The sequence below is a fragment of the Tursiops truncatus genome, chromosome 21, assembly GCF_011762595.2.
Source record: "Tursiops truncatus isolate mTurTru1 chromosome 21, mTurTru1.mat.Y, whole genome shotgun sequence".
Lineage (NCBI taxonomy): Eukaryota > Metazoa > Chordata > Mammalia > Artiodactyla > Delphinidae > Tursiops > Tursiops truncatus.
In genome coordinates, this window is record NC_047054.1 from 33,904,238 (window position 1) to 33,919,177 (window position 14,940).

At 50.9% G+C, this 14,940-nt stretch overlaps 1 protein-coding gene across 2 annotated transcripts in view; it reads right to left on the minus strand.

Moving 5' to 3' along the window:
- Positions 1-210: 210 nt before the first annotated feature.
- Positions 211-14,940, minus strand: part of SH2D4A (SH2 domain containing 4A) — a 74,824-nt gene continuing 60,094 nt past the window's right edge. For both annotated transcript variants that reach the window (XM_033848786.2, XM_033848785.2), the window contains exons 9-10: positions 3,566-3,786; positions 211-1,460 (exon numbers count right to left, since the gene is read on the minus strand). In XM_033848786.2, coding sequence (XP_033704677.1) covers positions 1,368-1,460; positions 3,566-3,786 — 314 coding nt within the window. In that variant the 3' untranslated portion in view covers positions 211-1,367. The remainder of the gene's footprint in view (positions 1,461-3,565; positions 3,787-14,940) is intronic.

The following is a 14,940-nucleotide window of genomic DNA, read 5'->3' on the forward strand; positions in this document are numbered from 1 at the left end:
CATGAGATGCCTGCCTGCCTGCCTGACTGAGCAAATCTGCGTCGAGAGCCGAAGAGGCAGGGGGAGTTATCTCCCGCCTTCCCTTCCTCAGGAGGCTGGCGGGCTGTACGGCAACCAAAGGTTCACAATGCACATCAGGGTCTGCAATTACATAAACATCTATATTAGTTTCCTAGGGCTGCCTTAACAAATTACCATAAACTCGGTGGCTTAAGACAAAAGACATTTATTCTGTTATAGTTCTGGAGGCTACAAGTCTGGAATCGAGGTGTCTGCAGGGCCATGCTCCCCTCCAGGGCTCTGGGGAGTCTGCTCCATGCTGCCCCCCCCGGCCCTCGGCGTCCCCTGGCTTGCGGCTTGTCACTCGGGGCCCTGCCTCTGCTGTCCCCTGGCTGCCATCCCCTCTGCGTACGCACCTCAACTTCCCAACCCCTCTCTCCTTATAAGGACGCCGGTCGTTGGCTTTGGGACCCGCCCTAATCTGGTCTGACCTCGTCTTAATTTGATCACATTTGCAAAGACCCTGTTTCCAAATAAGGCCACGTTCACAGGTGCAGGGGGTTAGGACTTCAATGTCTCTTTGGGGGACTCAACCCACAGCACCTAGTGTCCACAAAGCTCACTCTTCTGCCCTTGTCTATCCAAGGCACGCATGTGGCTTCACCCTCCTCGGCAAGGTCCTGGGTAGAGCCCTGCCCTGCTCCCCAGAGCCAGCGAACCCCTCACACAGGGCCCCTCACCCCCTGCCGTCGTCCGGAGTATTTCGGTACATGTGAAGGCTCTCGTCCTACACCTTCAAACTCCTCGTTCAGTTCACAACACCCGCAACTTGTGTTCCCTGTGTGTCTTACACCCTGGCCCACACATGCACCGCAAGTGAGGCGTGCAGGGCCGTGGGCTCAGCCACCAGTGCAGGCTCTTTCGCCAGTCCCTGACGCCACCGAGGAACTTCATAGGAACAGGACCCCGAGACCTTCCGAGATGAGGCAGAGAGGGAGTGCCAAGGCCATGGAGGACTTCTGGTTTTGAGGTGCCCCTTAATTCCTAAAAGGTTCCAATGTCTTCGTCGTTTATTCCATACATCACTAGGGTTGTAGCCTTCATGTTGGGAGCTGCAGAGATGGGGGTTCTTCTCCCTTTACTGCTGGGGTGCGTACAATGCAGAGGTGATTCCCTCTTAGCGTTAATTAAACTCCAGCATTTGTGCAAAAGAGAGGTCGCCATGGGACCCCCAAGGGTCCTTTCACTTCATCAGGATTGGCTCCCTGCAGGGCGATGTGGCTTCATACACAAGTGTCCATCTCCGCGGTGTCTGCCTGTCCAGAGGACGGCCCAGCTGGCGGCTGCAGGATGACACGATGAGGTTGTCACTCAAACAGGCCCTGGTAGTCGGGCGGCTGTTCCTGCTGACCGCAGGGGTACAGAAGGAGCTCCTTCCCCAGGGAGGTGATGGGTTCCTCCTGTGAAGCAGAGGGTACAGGTCAGGCTGTGCCCAGTGACAGCAGCACAGGTATTAGGTGGCTCCTGAGTCTTATTTATGACAGTTTAGTAGGAAGCCCTGCCCTCCCTACCCCGCCAGAGCACACAATCTCTGGTCTCCCCTGGTATTCACAGAGCTTCCAGAGCACACAACCTCTGGTCTCCCCTTGGTGTTCACAAAGCTTCCAGAGCACACAACCTCTGGTCTCCCCTGGTGTTCACAGAGCTTCCAGAGCACACAACCTCTGGTCTCCCCTGGTGTTCACAGAGCTTCCAGAGCACACAACCTCTGGTCTCCCCTTGGTGTTCACAGAGCTTCCAGAGCACACAACCTCTGGTCTCCCCTTGGTGTTCACAAAGCTTCCAGAGCACACAACCTCTGGTCTCCCCTGGTGTTCACAGAGCTTCCAGAGCACACAACCTCTGGTCTCCCCTTGGTGTTCACAAAGCTTCCAGAGCACACAACCTCTGGTCTCCCCTTGGTGTTCACAAAGCTTCCAGAGCACACAACCTCTGGTCTCCCCTGGTGTTCACAGAGCTTCCAGAGCACACAACCTCTGGTCTCCCCTGGTGTTCACAGAGCTTCCAGAGCACACAACCTCTGGTCTCCCCTGGTGTTCACAGAGCTTCCAGAGCACATAACCTCTGGTCTCCCCTGGTGTTCACAGAGCTTCCAGAGCACACAACCTCTGGTCTCCCCTGGTGTTCACAGAGCTTCCAGAGCACACAACCTCTGGTCTCCCCTGGTGTTCACAGAGCTTCCAGAGCACACAACCTCTGGTCTCCCCTTGGTGTTCACAGAGCTTCCAGAGCACACAACCTCTGGTCTCCCCTGGTGTTCACAGAGCTTCCAGAGCACACAACCTCTGGTCTCCCCTGGTGTTCACAGAGCTTCCAGAGCACACAACCTCTGGTCTCCCCTTGGTGTTCACAAAGCTTCCAGAGCACACAACCTCTGGTCTCCCCTGGTGTTCACAGTGCTTCCAGAGCACACAACCTCTGGTCTCCCCTTGGTGTTCACAGAGCTTCCAGAGCACATAACCTCTGGTCTCCCCTTGGTGTTCACAAAGCTTCCAGAGCACACAACCTCTGGTCTCCCCTTGGTGTTCACAGTGCTTCCAGAGCACACAACCTCTGGTCTCCCCTGGTGTTCACAGTGCTTCCAGAGCACATAACCTCTGGTCTCCCCTGGTGTTCACAGAGCTTCCAGAGCACACAACCTCTGGTCTCCCCTGGTGTTCACAGAGCTTCCAGAGCACACAACCTCTGGTCTCCCTGGTGTTCACAGAGCTTCCAGAGCACACAACCTCTGGTCTCCCCTGGTGTTCACAGAGCTTCCAGAGCACACAACCTCTGGTCTCCCCTTGGTGTTCACAGAGCTTCCAGAGCACACAACCTCTGGTCTCCCCTGGTGTTCACAGAGCTTCCAGAGCACACAACCTCTGGTCTCCCCTGGTGTTCACAGAGCTTCCAGAGCACACAACCTCTGGTCTCCCCTGGTGTTCACAGTGCTTCCAGAGCACACAACCTCTGGTCTCCCCTTGGTGTTCACAGAGCTTCCAGAGCACACAACCTCTGGTCCCCCCTGGTGTTCACAAAGCTTCCTTGGCTTAGGCAGCCTTGAAAGAGATTTTTCTTGCCCGCAAACTGCCACGTGGTCTCCCTCCCTCCTGGGCTTGTGCTCTAACTTAAGAGTGTTCTCATGATGGAAAAGAATATATTAAAAAAAAAAGAATGTATATAGATGTATAACTGAATCACTCTGCAGTACGGCAGTAATTACCACCACACTGTAAATCAACTATACTTCAATAAAAACAGCAGTGTTCTCAGATGTGATCAGAGTGCACAGATTTTGTAGCATCTCCTGCATGCTCTGCCCCAGTGGGTTCTCCCTGAGCATTTGAGGAGGAACTAGGTTCAGTGGTAAAGGAAATGCCATTGACAATCCTGATTTTCAGGAGGGGTCATCAAAGGCTAATCCCCCACTGCTTGTGTCAGTCATTTTTCTTGCAATTGCCTTTCACTGTCAGAGCTGCTGCAGGACCCCTATCACAGAGCCAGTGAAGTCTGCACATCGCTTCACCTTGTGGTACTCCACCAAGTCAGCCAGGCTGGCGTGCTGCAGCTGGTCGGCACCCAGGAAGCTGTACGAGTCCGTGGAGGCATCTATGAGGAAGTGTTTGCAGCCGTCCTTGGACAGATAGGACAGGACGTAGCCCTTGATCCTCTCACTGACCCGGATCAGAAAGCTGCCTGGCACGCACGTGCTCAGAAGCTCATTCGCTCTCTGTACGGTGAGAATTCCTGTGGGAAAGAAGAGGTGTTTCAGCCAAATCATTTCCAAAACTCCCCTCTGTTAAACACAGCCGTGTGGATAAAGCTAATAAAAATCTGAGCAAGTTTAAGTCCAGTTTGGACTTCTTAGGAATACGGTATAGTATCATTCGTCATCTGGTATTTGGTGACGGGGCCGGGGTAGGTCACATAAGCAAATGGATAGTATAAACGAGAGCTGAAACGTTTACCCCTCAGAACACATTCCCACTCGCACACCCACTGACAACAGCACAGGCGTCAGGTGGCTTCTGAGTGTCGTCGGACCCTTGACGGTCGTCCTGGGAGGGTGAGCTCTCCCCAGGTGACTGATGGGGACTCTGTGGCCTGGGAATGATCCTGCTTGATCTGGAACGGTAGTTCCCACCCAGGGCAATGTCTGGAAATGTCTTGAGACATTTTTGGTCGTCCTGGGTGGGGGGCTACTTTCCTCCAGTTCGTTGAGGCGGGGATGATGCTAAACCTCCCACCGTGAACAGAACAGCCTCACTACAAAGAGTGATCCAGCCCCAATGCCGTCAGTGCCGAAGGTGGACACCCTGGTCAGGTGTCAACAAGTGAGTGACAGAAGCGGGATGGGCCCAGGCCTACCCAGTGCCCTCTGCTGTGGCTACTCCTAAAGGAGGCTTCATTTATAGGAATGAGGGTAGATATACAGGTATATGCATGTACATGGGTATATATGCTTATCTATTAATATTTATGTCTTCACATACATTCAGAAGAATGAAAGCCTTCATGTATATACACATGAGTTTTATACCCCTATGTATACATGTGTATAGTTTGGATGCCTCATGAACTCACACTGATTCAGACCGGCCTTTCCCCCAATGAGTCCACACTCACGACGTCTGACCCGTATTCCCGGTTCCCCTTCTCATGCCTAGTGTAATTCTTCAGATGAACCAGCAATGTGATGAGACAGCCAGAAAGCGCACAGACACGTCTTGGCAGGGTGGTGAGGGCGGTGAGCGACTCTGACCTCTGACCTGGGGAGCAGCGTTCTCTGCGCCCTTTCCCGCGTCAGCAGATGGGAACCCCTGCCTTCTCCCATGCTGCTCCTCAGTATCGTTATCAGGAAAACCCAGAAAACCTCCTGGTGGAAAGGCAATGGATTATCACAGCCCTTTAGTCTAACATGACTAAAGGTGGTAAAGTTAATTGAGAATTAAACCTAATTATCCAGGGTGAAGCCTAAACTAAAACTGCTTCTACGTTCTCTCTTGTAAGCAGACCTTTAATAAAGGGAGGACTGGAAATCCAGCTGACCGGCCCGCCTCCTGCCCCGTCCCCCCTGCAGGGCCCGCACCTGCACGTCCCGGTGCGTGAGGCTCAGCCCCAGGGCGACGCCAGGATGGGGGTGGGAGTGGGGGCGCTGGACAGGAAATGAGCCTGCCGCCTCTCCTCTGGCCCCAGCTCTGCTGTGTCCCTGCCCCATGGGGCACCTTCTCTGTCCTCTCCAGTCACCTTCCTGCCCTTCCCCAGCGAGACTGAGCCACTGGACACGGCAGGCACCGTGACCCTGAGGAGCCCCTGGGTCAGCTGCTGGGTGTCCGCGTCAGGTGCCCAAGTGACACCCAGGTGAGCTCCCCCGCTACGACCGCTTCTGTCTGCCTGTTGTACCTTCTGCACACACCGGTCCCACGGAGGGCAACCGGAGGCTGAACCAAGGCCACAGGTGACCAGCCTGCCTGGGGCCTGCAGGGGACCAAGGTTTGAAGACTCTGGGTCTGTCTCTGAAACCAGGGGTATTTTTCACTGACTTCAGAATCGAGCTGAGGGGCTCATTCTGAAAAGATTTCTCTCCCCTCCCCGACTTACTGACAGGCTGACTCTGAGATTCCAGATTACTTCAACAGATGGGACAGATGTTATAATGTATAATGTCTGGATTTTATCAAGAGGGATTTGGATTCCTAAAATGAAAGCTATTCTGGAAAATTATAACCAGAATAAGGCAAATTCCTCCTAAAATCAGGTCATATAGTAGCTGTAGATCAAACCATCCGAGAGCCTCCCAGTCTGTAACTATTCCTCATTACACACAAGTCCTGGTGCTGTCTCATCTCCAGAGACACCAGAACTTGGTCCTAATGGGGCCTCCTTCCACTCGGTGGTACCCACGGCAGGTGCAGAAGGTGAATGCTACGGGAACTAGGCTTTGTCCTTTTTGCTTTACAACAGGGTCACCACGCCTGAAGGCCATGCTCTCTTGGTGCACCTGTGATACAGGTCGATGGACAATTTCTCACGATTCCATCGAGGGCAGCGGGTGCCTTCAGGGAGGCCTGACTGAGGTCACTGCCAAGCTCCCCTGTAAAGGGAGCTCTTGAATGCAATGCCGAAGTCCAGCATCAGATATTAATCACCACGGACTCGTGCCCCGTGCACAACTCTAAGAAATTAATTCTAGAGCAGTGAGTGGCCTTCCTCCAGTCCCTGAGGCTGTGACACCTCCAGGCCACCACCCTCGCACCAGCTCTCCTCACACAAGAATCAAACCTGTCTAGGAGCATAGAAGGATCTCTGCACTAGTGGAAACGGATACATAAAAGCTGCCTTCTGCTTCACCAGTTTTTTGAAATGAACCAGCTCTTCACCCAGCGGTCTATTTTGGAGCTGAATCCAGGCCAGGTGGGGCAGAACGGCGGTGGCCCGGGGGACAGCAGAGGGCATTGTGCCAGGGGAAGGGGCTAAGCTCCCGAGAGCCTGGACCCCCGGCTTGGAGGGGAGCAGAGAGAAAGGTCTCACTTGTCCCGGTCGTCTGCGTGACGCCCGGCGCCCTCAAGAACAGTCCTATTCAACAGAACTTTCTGTGACGATGGAAATGTTGTCTGTGCCAGTCATGTGTGGCTACTGAGCACCTGACATGTGACTGAGGGACTCAAGTTTTCATTTTAATTAATTTTGCTGTAAAGAGCCAGGCATGACTAGTGGCTCCATATTGGAGAGCACAGCCCTAAACCCCTGCGAGTGTAGGTTTAGCGCTCCAGGCCAGGCCCAGGAAAACTGTGTTTGCACAGGAGACGATAAATGGACCCCAGGAGACCTGAAACAACTCAGAACCCCCCGCAGGACCCTCACTGGAAAGCCAAGTGACAGCAACTCCCCTACAGAAGGAGGGCAGGTAAACGGGATGCCCTTTGCCGGCCCTTCCTCCGTGTTCTCCAAGATTCAGCCCAACAGCATGAAGCGTTCTCATCTCTCCCTGAGCAATCTGAGGCTGAGGGTCCTCCAGGCCCGGTGAGCACTCACTCAGCCTCTCCAAGGGCTCACCTGGCCCGACCTCCACCTGGGCAAGCGCCGTCCACAGCTCTGAGGGGACCACGGCACATTCTGCTTCGTGTCTCCCTGCTCCACCGCGCGAGCAACGAGAGGGCAGGTACCACTCCTTATTTATTTTCACAGCCTCAGCACCTGCCACTCAGGATGCCCAGAAAAGGTCTAACGAATAATTCTGTCTTACTTCTTTCTCTAGGACACTTCTAGCAACCGCTGCCTCAGGTCTGAGAATTGTTACCACGGGGACAAGGGGTGCACTCATGTTTCTCCAAGGCACCGCTAGGTCTAACTCTGCTGATACATGTACATCTGTGTGACCTGCTTCCAGTGTCTGGAAAAGCTGTGTTTGATAACCAGACGAAAGATAACCCAATAACAACAGCACTGAGGGTTCTTTGTGTCTGCCTGGCATTCCTCCAGGTGTGCATTCCCTCATTTAATCCTCACAGTGGCCTGAGGAAGAGGCACTGTCACTGCCCTTCAAGGACAAAGGGGAAGGCCCATGTTGCAGAGTTCCTGACATGCGTAAGGTCTCTCGGGTGGGTCCCGAGTGCTGGCTGGACCAGGTGCCTGACCCCAGGCCAGGATCACACACACCCATCTGGAACACCTGTCCCCGGCGGGCACGTTGGTTCTTCCAGGCAGAGCCCTGCAGACTGCGAGTGTACACGTTATCCCCGGGGAGTCTTAAACTTGGGAGAGAGCTCCTTCCTACTTTACACTCTCTGACCCTTCAGCATGTAAAGGAAGCACGTTCAGAGAGGCTCTGGGTCCTGCCCTGGTCCTCTGTGTAGAAGGAGGCGCACCGTAATGCCGACATTCACCCTTGACGTCTCAGGCACCTTAGGGATGATGAAAAACGGTCAGAGCTCTTAAAGTATTATTCATAATGTTTCCTTAACAATTCAAAGGTTAAAATTACATCGTTTGTTCTCACTTCATCACCATGGCTAACACTTACTAACCAGGCCTGAGTATGCGTCACACACAGTTCTAAGTACTTTATGTATTCTACCTTGTTCAGACCAGCCCTGGGAGGCAGGTAACGTCGTTATCTGCATCAGACTGATGAGAGTCAAGTGCAGGAGTCGTGCAACTTGCTGAGGCCACACAGCCGGTTGGTGGGGGACCGGGAGCCGAGCGCAGGCGGCCAGGCCCCAGAGATGCGCTTGTCGCCAGCGCGCGTGCTCGCCTACCCGCACCGGCTCAAGAAGCAGCGTCTAGCCTGCTCTGGCTGTGGCAGCAGAAGTCCAGGACACAAGGCACGTGACAAAGAAAGTCTGACAACAAAAGCGTGGACTTAAAGCTACTTCTCTGAAGAGTAGAATGCCCCTTTCCAGAAACGCATCACAAGTAAACCCCCAAGCAGAGCCACTCCCTTTGGTGGGACCCACCCACTGCCCTCTCTCTTGCCTCCGAGGTCCCTCCAAGACCACAGCGGAAACCGCAAACCCAGAGCCGTGGGCGTCAGTGATGGGAAGTGTGAGGCTCCGAGTGCCAGCAGGCCCTGACCCCGGTGGCCAGCAGCGTCAGGGTGAGGACCCAATTGCATCATTTGAAAAACTCAAGGAAGAGAGGGTTTGGGGTTAATGGACTGTTCTCAGCATTATTGGAATAACATACTAAGCCCTGGGTAATTTATGAGAAAAGCCAGGGTCTCCCAGAAAAAAAGCAATGCGCAGTATTCGCTGCAGAAAAGATAGCTCTTCTCAAATCTGAATAAATACCGTAGCTTTCACCTCTCTATGTTTCATCTTCAGGTATTTCAGAAATCTGAACTAACACTACGCAGGCACATAGGAGAACCACAGAGAATAATTTGGACAAAGTGCTCTGATGCCTCATTGTAGATGAAGCTTTGATGCTGAACGGAGGTGACTCCCGGGGCTCGTGGCTCAGGCCCTGCTGGTTCCTCCCAAGGTCAGGGCTTCCCCGTGCCCTCCCCTGCAGAGGCTGGAGATAGCCACGCCAGGCATTTACAAGCCAGGCATTTACAACTGGCCTCCCATTTACATTTCAGGGGGCAGGAAAAAGTGGGCTTCAGGCCAGACTAGTCTTCTGTTTGCATTTCCTGAGACAGGAGATAGACAGGTTCCAGGTTAGACATTTAAAATCAGCCTCCTGTTTGCTCTCCGCAATGGAAGTGACAACAGACACAGTGTAAATAGCCAGACTCTGTCTCCTGTGGATGCCTGAAGATAACAGCCGTGGCAGGAACAGAGAGGGGCTAAAGGAGGGGTAAAGGATCAAGAGGTCACATATGTCCCACCCTTGCGGCAAGGGAGACGCTGCACATGTGCAGAAAGCCTCCTTGGGGGTCAAAAAGGAGGGGGCACTACTCCATAATGGGTGATGCTAAGGCTGTCCCATAGGCCTCTGGGCTGGAATCCATCTTGGAAAAAAGTTGCGCACACACGTGTTAGGGAGGGTCCTAGGGCAGGGCAGGTGCGGAGAAAGAAACCAGATAATTGGCCAGAGGTAAACAGAGACCCAGAAGAACTGCCCTGTATAAGTGACTTCACCGCCTCTTTACTGCACTCCTCATTAGGGAGGACACCCACACCCGTTCTCTCCGGGTGTGCATCTCTGCCTTGTTTCTGTCTTAACTAAACAGTTTCCCTGTGTGCTCTCCCACTTGCTGTGCTGTGTCTCTAATAATAAACTTTGTACCGGTTTTTACAGTTTTTCCTCTGTGAGAAATGCATTTTTCACTGCGGGCAAGAGCCAGGGGTGTGGTGGCTTGGATTCCTGGTTTTTATCCAGGCTCCCCAGGTTCAATTTCTGGGCAGGGAACTAAGATCTCCCTTCACGCCACCACTCCCTGCGGCCTCTGCGAGATCACTGCCACGCACAGGCACCGACGTCCTCCTGCTTCCGACCACAGCCTCTTCCACTCCATGCGGTAGCTGAATCATAGATGTAAGTGAGGCAGGGTGAATACATTTGGGTGACTTTGAAAAGTCACACAGATCAGTAATTTGTGCTTAAGACAGAAGCTTGAAAAATCCCTTTGTGAGAGATGGGTAGAATTTTGATGGCCCCCCAATTAAGAAACCTCCACTCCTCAGCAAAATAGCTGAAGGACAGATTATTGCTTATGGATGCCAGTTTCCAGGTTAATTAAGGTTTTAGCCTGAAAGAAATCTAGGGAGGCTTCTGTGAGACTTTCTCAATGCAACCCATCCAGGTATATACACTCAGCCCTGGAGGACTGTGCTGATGGAGCCTGGATAGCACACTGCAGGTATGATGGAGAAGAACAAACCTGACTCCATATTGGACCTATTCCTTTAGCTCTAACCTTTGAGCTCTGTGGCCTGTGCTTAGTCATGCAGGCTCTGCACCTTTGTAAAAAAGAATGCTGCCTATATCCTGAAATATACAGGGTAGCCCATTCTCAAGGCCTGAACTTTAAAGGTACAATGCTTTCCATTCATATAGAGATAAAAAGTTGCAGAACAGAGAATAACCTTTGTCTTGTTGTGACCTGACCTATGTGAACGTCGTGACCTATGTGGACAGCTGCAAGAACAAAGGATTCTAACATCAAGAAGCACACCACCTCCCCTTTTAGTGTAAAAGAAGCCTGAATTCTAGCTCGGGTAAGATGGTTCTTTGGGACACTAGTCCACCATCTTCTCAGTCTGCTGGCTTTCTGAATAAAGTTACTCTTCTCTGCCCCAACACCTCATCTCTCAATGTATCGGCCTGTCATGCCCTGAGCAGTATGAACTTGGACTCGGTAACACTGGGAAGACAAAGACACAGGACTCCTCCTGGACAATCATCTCTAGGGAACTTAAGTTCCAGCGAATAACTGCCTCCACAGAAATGGACAGGATTTACCCCCAATGGAGGATGAAAATTTGGAGAGTGTAGCAAATATGGAAAGAATCAAAATAGTTGCAGTATGAACTGTGTGGGTAGCCCATGGATGTTAAAAGGATTTGCTTTTTAAGTAGCTTAAAATGTAAAGTTTTAAAAAAATGTAAAGCATTTGGAGGGCACGTTCGATTATATGCCACGACAGCAAAGACATCCACAAGAAATAAATCAGGTGGAAGTATTTCATCAACAGTCTAAGCATTTCCAATTTCGGATAAGGAAGCATAAATTACATTTCAGAGGAATAACGATCAGCTGTTGATGCATAAAGCAAGCATGTGAATTATCTAACAACAACAGAAGTAACTAGAAATCTCCTAAATCAGAAATCTGTTTATACATTTACTTCTATCTTTTTCCCACCTTCCCACTCCTAGTTCCTGCTGGCTCCTAAGCTCCTGACACTGTTGCATATTTAACAGGAGTAGGAAAATGGACGGAATGAAGAAATAGGTCTGTGGGTTTCTGGATGGACCTTCAAACTTCAGTTTTATTTATTCCTTGGCCCTTTTCTCCAAGAAGTGGTACGATTAATTACATATCTACCCACATTGAAGACTCACAGCAGGAAACAGAATGAGTGAAATGACTTTGCTCAGAGGGGTGTTAAGGTTGGCCAGGAAGGCTCCCCAGCACTTATCACCAACTGCACAAACGGTCCAGACCAAAAGGCGCTCTAATAGGGTGGCCACACGCAAGAATGAAATGGATAAAAACAAGGATATATTCGAGGGTCAAGACAGTCCTGAACTCAACACAAGCATGCGAGGAGATAAGCAGTGAGGAACAGAGAAGAAAACAATCCCTCTTAAGGAAACAAAACCAAATAGACTTAACAACACTACTCAGAAAATTATAAATCTAGAAAAGAGAAGACACGCTTCAGTGACCCTAGGACTCACTGCCATCTCACCACATCCTCCCTCCTAACCCCATGCTCAACCCTAACTGCTTGTTATGCTGAACTTTCCACACAGCTTTATTCCCTGTTTGTGGGGTGGCTATCCGCTGGTCCTTCCAAATTACTCTTGCCTTCTGGGGTGACCTCCAGGGCTCTAGGCTTTTAAAGGACAGGCCCTAAGTAAATACTTGAGGAAACAGCGTAGGATGGTTTGGGCAGTAATTAAGATCTATTTTGTTGAAGTGCTGCCTCTTCCTCGTATGTGACGCTGCTACTCAAGACAATACTTGGTGGTGGGGTGAGGGTGATGAGGAACAGAAAGGCAGGGAGGACAGGAGGGGTGAACTTCCAATAGGAAGCTGATCGGTTCTGCTTACAACAGAAACACTGCACCAGGCCCTAAGCACTTCACGCATGTCAGCTGACTTACTTAAAAAACAATGCCGTGGTGTAGATACTATACCCATTTACAGAGGAGAAAACACAACTGAAACCCAGTGATCCATCTTGGAGTCTGGTACTAAGCCTGCACCATACTACCTTTCCGAGCTAGGAGCTAAGAAAACTCTGTGCTGCTTTGGGGCATTAAATTTTTTAAAATTAGTTTGAGATATCATTTACATGCAATAAAATTCACCAATTTTAAGTGTGTCATAGATCAATTCTGACAAACACATACATTTGGGTACCTACTGCCACAATCATAATAAGATTGCACTTCTGTTACTCCAAACCCTGTGGCCTTGGAGCATTTGTATGTCAAATAACTGCTTCTTGAAATCCCACCTGGAAGTGAGCAAAACAGTGTCCAGACAAAAGCGTGCTTTTCCCTTATTCTCAGAGGCAAGGATGGGGCAAGACATAGCTGAATGAGGTCTCTTTGACACTCCCATTTCACCACTGACTGTGAGACTGAGTGACCTCGTTCATTTATCAGAGAAGCAAATCTCTGTGGTATTACTGTTCACTGATTTAAACTTCACAGGTTAATAAAAAGCACCACATGGGTGTTCTCACTTGTCCTAGTGCAGATACACTGTGGCTTTGAAGTCAAATAGATCTGGGTGTGAATGCTGCCTCTGCCACCACAGGTGGGGAAAGAACCTACCATCTTAGTTCCTGGGTTCTTCTTCTATGGAGTGGGAATGAAAGTTACCTTCTTCAAGAGTGCAGTGCAATGCTTGGCCCATGTTAGCCCTCGAAATATTACAGCTCCAACAGAATACTCTGACAGTAGAATTAATAAGAGTTCAACAGTGTTACTGGACTCAAGATCAATATATAAAAACATAACTTCTTTACACCACCAACAACCAATGACATACTTTAAAAAATCTCTTTCAAAATAGAAACAAAAAATATAAGTACATACAACTAAAGTCTGGTTTGCTTTCTTTAAAGTGCATGTCATGTATGGGGAATTTATTTAATGATTTAAAAAGAAATATAAGGAGACATTTACCATGTTCACGGGTGGAAAGATATGATAACATAAAGATGGCAATTCCCTCTCCAAATTAATCTACAAATTCAATGCAATTCCATTAAAAATCCCAACGAGAGTTTTAAAACTTGACATTACCAATCAGTGGAGAAAGGAAGGACTATTTAAGGAATGATGTTGGGACAACTGGCCACCCGTATGAAAAAGGATAAATCAAGCCTCTATACCACATATCATATATAAAAATAAATTACAGGGTGGAGTCAAGATGGAGGTGTGGGAAGACGCAGACTTTGCATCTCCCCACAACTAGGGTACCTGCCCCAATGCCCAAGGAGACGAGAGGAACCCCCAAGCGAACCGGTACGATGTGGAGGGACTGAGAGGGCAAGAGAAATGGAGGCTGGACAGGACCGGTGCCCCTGAGGGGTGACTGAGAGGGGGCAGGGGTTCCCACACCTAGGGGGACCCTCAGGGGCTCAGATCGGGGGGATGCGAGCCCAGCGTTTCCCCCGCCCAGTTAGCCGGGGAAGTCTGCCTGGCTCTCAGGCCAGGTCCTACGCCTTCAGAGGTCCCCCCGGGGCTGGGTTGGTGCTGGGGACATAGAAGGGAGGTGGGGAGAGAACAGGAGAGGCAGGGGGGAGGGGCCCTCCAGGACCAGAGGAGTGGGAGAGGATCACAGGGCGTTTGCTCTGCCCACTGGGGCCTGGGGAGCCTGCTAAGCTCCCAAGCCGATCTCCCACCCTCTAAAGCCCACTCCAGACCACGTGGGTCCTGGGGACATAGGAGGGAGGCTGGGGAGATCAGGAGAGGCAGGTGGGAGGGGCCCTTCAGGATGCGAGGAGCAGGAGAGGAGGGTGCTTGCCCCCCCACTCGAGCCCAGGAGTCCTGCTAGGCTCCCAGGTGGGGTCCCCCACCCGCTGGAAGCAGGGGTGGGGGGCATTCCTGGGTCCCTTATGTTCCATTGAGCCTAAGCCCCACCCGCCCCACCCCCCTACCCCCCACCTTTTCCAGCCCTGTGGGTCCTGAGCATAGGACCCGCCCACTGCCCAAACCTCCCCCTTGCTTAGGCACCACCCTCCACAACCAAGGCCTTTTCCACCTTTTTTTTTTCCTCCTCCTCTTTTTCACTATTGTGGTTCTGTTTTACCTTCTGGTTGTTGTTTCATCTATATTTTAATTTTTATATTTTTTCTAACATAGCTGTTAGTTTCCTAGTCTAATTTTATTTTTTACATTGTTTTGTTTTGCCACCCAGTGTGGCTTGCGGGATCTTGGTTCATGAGTTGGGGATTGGGTTGAAGCTCCTGGGGTGGCAGCTCCGAGTCCGAACCACTGGACTAACAGAGAACCTCAGACCCCAGGGAATATTCATCGGAGTGAGGTCTTTCGGAGATCCTCATCTTAGCACCAAGACCCAACTCTACCAAACAGCCTACAAACTGCAGTGTTGGAAGCCTCAGGTCAAACAACCAGTAAGACAGGAACACAATCCCAGTCATAAAACAAAGGGGAAAAAAATGAGATGCAAAAAAATATGTCACAGATGAAGGAGCAAGGTAAAAACCTACAAGACCAAAAAAATGAAGAGGAAATAGGCAATCTACCT